The 6,000-nt window shown below is 36.1% G+C and overlaps 1 protein-coding gene across 1 annotated transcript in view; it reads right to left on the bottom strand.

Moving 5' to 3' along the window:
- The window catches only part of LOC103593239 (peptidyl-glycine alpha-amidating monooxygenase-like), a gene marked incomplete at its 3' end in the record, with an annotated part of 61,480 nt that overhangs the window by 19,750 nt on the left and 35,730 nt on the right, over window positions 1–6,000 (bottom strand). Inside the window, exon 3 of the mRNA XM_008576195.1 lies at window positions 3,968–4,025. Coding sequence (XP_008574417.1) covers window positions 3,968–4,025 — 58 coding nt within the window. The remainder of the gene's footprint in view (window positions 1–3,967; window positions 4,026–6,000) is intronic.

Below are 6,000 nucleotides of genomic sequence, written 5' to 3' on the forward strand. Positions count from 1 at the left end.
CTTTCACCAAGAAACTAGAAGAGCTTCCTAGGGTGCCTGCTGGAAGGTACTCAGTGGTCATCTGAGAGTCAGAGGCTACATTATTCATATTGGAGAAGATTCTACTTAAAGTGAGAAGTAAAAGAATACTCAGTCAACTAATTGGAAGCATAAAGGTGACAGAGTGACTGCCTGGGGATGAGACTTACACACATGCATGCACACACACACACACACACACACACACACACACACACACACCCTTCTATGTACTCTGTCAAAACCATGAGACAAACTTATGAACAATGTACCGTGCCAGATCTTGGTCTTTATAGTCACATAATCTAGTGACCGGTAAGCATGATCAAAAATTAGATTGCTGCAGTTTTTGAAGTATCCCAGCATCATCCTGCACTTGTGCTTTAGGAAAGGTCACATTTGAAAACGTTTAAGTCTGACTCCGCAATTGTGCAGTAGAAATTACTCTACATTCAAGAGAGAAGGCCAAGAAAACGGAAAGCAATAAATCATTAGGTTAATTTCATCTATTTCTAAATTCAATGGCTTCTATCTCATTTGTACAGAGCGATTTGATAGATAGGGACCTGCCATCTTTCACTAAGGAAAAGACACATTTATTTACTGGTCATCCATGTGAGGGAAAGCAAGTGGATAAAGTTGACAGTCAAATTTCTTGGCTGAGTGGGCTGCTGTCAGAGCCAATTCCTCTGAGTGTCTGTAAAACACCTTTTAGACAGCACCACAGTTCAGTGGTCAAATGCAGATTTATCATATGTTCCTCCATTCCAATTCTGTGATTTCTTAAACAAACAAAAGCAGGGCTCTAGGGAAAGCTGTAATTTTGTTACAAACATAAGAATTATTCTTATCTTCATACTATTTACCCAAAAACCTATTTTAATTCACATGTAATAATTCAATACAGATATCATTCATGTTGTGTGCTCATATGTAAATATAATAGGCATATACACATACGAATTCCATAACGATTGTGATGGTATTTTCTCAGAATTAAGCAATATGTTTAAAATGGGTTACGTAATTAGTCATACAAACATAAAGCCAAAATTATGAGTTATCTAAATCCAATTTTGACTTTTAATACCACCAAGAGAATTTGTCTTAGTCCTAATAAGCAATCTAAATTGGTCTCTGCCTTTTGCAATTTTCTTCAGAAATTTGAAAAGTACAAGGAGAAAATCCTTTTTACATGTTTTAACACTTGTATTCTTCTCTTCTAGAATTCTTCTGGTATGAACTTGAACTTGTGTCATATCATACTTCATATCCCCATTGCTTAGCCCAATAACTGGCATATAGCAGAAATTTAAAAATTTGCTGAATTAGGGGTCAGCCCATGGCTCACTTGGGAGAGTGAGGTGCTGATAACACCAAGGCCATGAGTTCAGATCCCTATATAGGGATGGCCGGTTAGCTCACTTGGGAGGGTGTGGTGCAGACAACACCAAGTCAAGGGTTAAGATCCCCTTACCAGTCATCTTTAAAAAAAATTTTTTTTTTAAAGTTTGCTGAATTAATGAACAACTGATTTTTCTTAAAGAAAAAAAAAGATTCCTTATATTAAAATAAGAATACAATTTAAGGCAAAAACATAAATTGTCTACTATTTGAAATACTGCTTCAGAAAATGCAGCATTTTTAATGCTTTTTTAGCACTCATGTGTTCAGTAAGCTATTATTGAGTCCTTACCATATTCTATGGCATATATCCTGCTGGGATTCAAAAATTAAAAAGGCACAGATAATGGAAACAAAGTATAAAATTGTTGTGTCACAAGAAAAGAATAAACAAATAGAGCTGCTATAGAAAAATTTTAAATAAAAATAATAAACAAAGTATTATGGGTCTTTACAACTCTTCATTGGTGAAATAATTACATGCAAAATTTCCCTCACTTATATCCCCTTATATAAATAATTGTTTAGTATTTCTCTTTGGCTTTCAATTTTCCAGTTCTAATTTGCCTAAACCTAAACTTCTGTGGTTGGTGGATTATGCAAACAATGGTAACCCCAAATCACCCAGGTATAGTATGTTAAAGGACTCACACTGAGATGAAACAACCCTTCTGAACAGGTAACAAAATTTTTAGCATTCATGTAATCCTCCCAGCAAATAAAGAAGAAATACTAAGAGAGTTAGTTAATCTTTGAAGACCATTTAAGGATCTTGGAACAGTTTTTAATCATAGAAGAGGGTTGCCTAAGAAAATGCAGAAATGTTTAGCACTTCGGATCTGATATAGTCCTTCATGGGTTTCCTGGGAATATTTTACTCTACTGAATGTATTCGCTTGTACTTTAAAATTGTAAATTACGTGAAAGTAAACACATTTATATTAGGAGAGCAGTAACACATTCCAGGACATATATTTATAGTCCCTAGAGTCACCAGCTCTGAATCATATACTACCATGAACCTCCAGAAACAAACCAGTAACCTATTAATGTGAGACCCATAATACTGCTGTGACACATGACTGCCATATTTATACAGGTGTGCAGGGTGGCCTTGTTTTCAAAGTAAGTGTAAAACAGGAGGAATCAAGACTACCCCCTGAACTTTGAAAAAAAAATACATACATATACATATAAATATATTAGTGAAGAAAAAAATTTATGTAAAATTCCTTTTATGATTAAATGTTTTCTCCAAGGCTGCCAAACACATGGATATGAAATTAAGGACAGCTTTACTATTAATATTTTAATTATGAATTTGTATTCTAAATTACATTTGGTGTTACTCAAAGCACTATAATTGGGAACTTAAATTATCTTTCTGTCTTAAAAGTTGTTCAGTTCAGGATCTGGGAGTGCTGTCCTTCCTAACATTTTTCTTGGTAATATCTAAATATTTTATAAAACAACAGCCAGGCAATGTGTAACTCCTTATGGTTTTCATTCTTAGGAACTAACTATGGAGTAAATTTTGTTAAAGAGTATTGTTATAGATTGTATTTTCTGTTGTGACTGCCACCCAAGTGTGTGGAAAAAAATAAATGCACATTGCTCTGGCTTTGCAGGTCTACAGTGTACATTCCTGCAGGGAGCACCTCATGAAAATTCATCCTCGGACTGCCCCAAGGCTACTGTACACATTTCACAATTCGCATAACAGCCATTTTAGACAGCCCACTGGAAGATTAGTTTCAAGGGACCAAAGTACAACTCTCATTACCATCACTTTCTCTCCAAAATCAACATCTCAAACCAGAAAAGTAAAGATGAAAAAAGCAAATCCATAAATAATTTGCCAGTCATACCTCTTCCCCAAATAGTTAAAAGTCTGTCATAAGGGATGTTTAAATTAAAACAACCTAGATGGAAACAGATGGTGCTTTGTCACTTTTCCTCTCTGATTTAAAGGCTCAGCTGGGGAAGGACCTGTCATTTGAGAGTCCTCTTATTCTGTAATATAAACAGCAGATAGATATTCCTCCCTCCCTCCTTTCCTTCTTTTCTTTTCTCTGTCACTCTCTCCTCCTTTCTTCCCTCCGTCCCTCCTTCCCTCCCTCTCCATCTACCTGTCTGACAGGAAGAATCTTACATTCCCCAATGTTGATTCTAAATGCAGTCGATTTACAGGATGAACCAGCAGGTAAATAAACAGTCTGTTGAGAGGAGCAGAATTAAGCTTCCAGCCACAGACAGAAAGCCAATACTATACAAATGGGACCACATGGTATTGGCAGCCACTGACATCTGTATGCAGCTCCTTAACTAATATAACCCATGAATCTCTCTGGATACAGTTTGTAATCTTGTCTCTCAGTGGCTCTCTCTAGTTTGTTTCCGCATTAGGCATGATAAATGCATTTTAGAAACTGACAGTAAAAGATTAATACGCTCATAACCATCAAATAGAACCTTTCACTGATTTCAAATAGCTGCCTCCCTTCAACTGCTCCCTCCCTCACCCCACCATCCAATTAATACTTACTCACAAAGGCTTCCTCATCCATCGGCAAACGCACTGACATGCAGAAGTATGTATCAGACTATTAAAAAAAGAAGATACAAAATCCAAATTAAACTGCTGCTAGTAAGGAAGAAATAATAACCATTAAAAGCAAGGCCTCTATGACTGAAAAAGTACTGGCTCTGTGAGGTGAGGTTGCCTGCTGAGAGGGTTTGGGTGGCAGGTCAGTGGAGGGGCTAAGTCTAGAACTTAGATACCCTCAACATTTTTCTAAGATTCTTTCCAGAACAACTTTAGATCCTGTTTATAAAACCAAGTATTGGGAATAACATTTCTAGTATTGTCACAGTTAAAAGGTAACATTTTAGATGCTTGCATAAATAGAATGAAACAATTTAATATATTTGATTTTAAAATGATAGGAGTTAGGTTTGCCTATCTTTGCTATTTGCAAAATTAAAAATTTAATTTCCTGAATCACTTTACAAACACCCCAAATATTAATTAGAGAAGTGCAATGAATAAAAGTTGGTCTTAGAATATAGTATGATATTTGGTTGTTCTCCCTTCCTTTAACATTTTTATGTAGCACATTGAAAAAATCAACTGAAACTATTCTTTCTTTTCTAGTTATTGGCCTCTTAACTAACTGGTCATTTTTTTCTACTCTCAAATATATTAACATCAAGAAGTGATAGTGATAAAAATTGTAATTTAAGAAGAATGGACTTCCGTTGATCTATGCACTCCAGTTCCTTAATAGAAATCCATATGCAGTGAAGTATGTCCTATGGTTGATAATGCACTCAATGCAAATATAGGCTATAATCATTTAATAATTCATACATTATGGATTATTACTCCACAGTGCTGGTGTCAACAAACTCCACAAACATGCACAGAGATAATTTGGATTTCTCTAAACCTACTGGTTAGCACCTAAAAATTATGAATATTTTACCTAATTTTTACTTCTGTGTTGGAAAGCAAATTATCCTAAAATTTGACTTGCTTATAAGCTACCTGAAGTTGTTTTTGGAATATGCAAGTTATAGGGATAAATAGGTATATCACATTCAATAAGTTGGTTCTCAGGATTAAAAAAAATAAAACTAAGCACAACAATGGTTACATATAATACACAGAACAAAGTAAACTGCTATGTATACTCAGAATTTATCAGATCCATGTAATTCTATAATTCTAGCTCTTATCATCAGCTGCCAATTTTAAATGATAGAATAATTTGGAAATGTCTGTCTTCTATCAATTTATATTTCTTAGCGTATAAGTTCTCTAAAAATAAGAATGTGTTCAGATTCCAACTGTTTCTTTTCTGAGCTATTAAAGCCCCTACTAGGGGAAAAAAGAGAGAGAAACAGATGAAGGAAGCCCTCTACAGAATACCAGCATCCTCCACAATTATTTTGGAAGAACAAAGTCTATATTACAGTTTGAATCAATGGCCCACCACGTACCATCATACCCTGATTTAGGATTTTACTTATGCCCCATTTTTCAAGATAAAAGATAATTTTGTTAAAAGAAGATAAAACTTTTTTCTAAAAAGAGCACATTTAAAAATACACTGAATATCAAATCAATAATAAGACTTTAGCTGAAAGATCTGAAGACCACAGTTCAATAGAACGGGGAATAACAAAAGGTAATTTATTCTCTTTGCTGCAATTGTAAAAGGCATTGGTGATTTTGTTCTGGAGTATTTTGGTGCCATGGCTAGGTTTCTAGAATTAAGTTGTGTGCTCAAGATCTACGTAAAGAAGATACACCTCCACGGGTGACCACCTGGAAAAGACAAATTTTTTTTTTCCTTTTTGTCTTTTTTTTCGTGTCCGGCAACGGACCGCAACCCTCAGTGTCGCGCCCGTACCGGACCGGGACCAGCAACGGGATCGAAACCCTCGGTGCTGCGTCCGCCCCTCACTCAGCCAGTGAGCGGGAACCGGTCTGTATGTGGGATCCGAACCCTCGGTGGGAGCGCCGCCGCGCTGCCAAGCGGCGCACTGTAGCAGTGCGCCACCGGGCCGGCCCGG

Source organism: Galeopterus variegatus, unplaced genomic scaffold (genome assembly GCF_000696425.1).
Source record: "Galeopterus variegatus unplaced genomic scaffold, G_variegatus-3.0.2 Scaffold1307, whole genome shotgun sequence".
Classification (NCBI taxonomy): domain Eukaryota; kingdom Metazoa; phylum Chordata; class Mammalia; order Dermoptera; family Cynocephalidae; genus Galeopterus; species Galeopterus variegatus.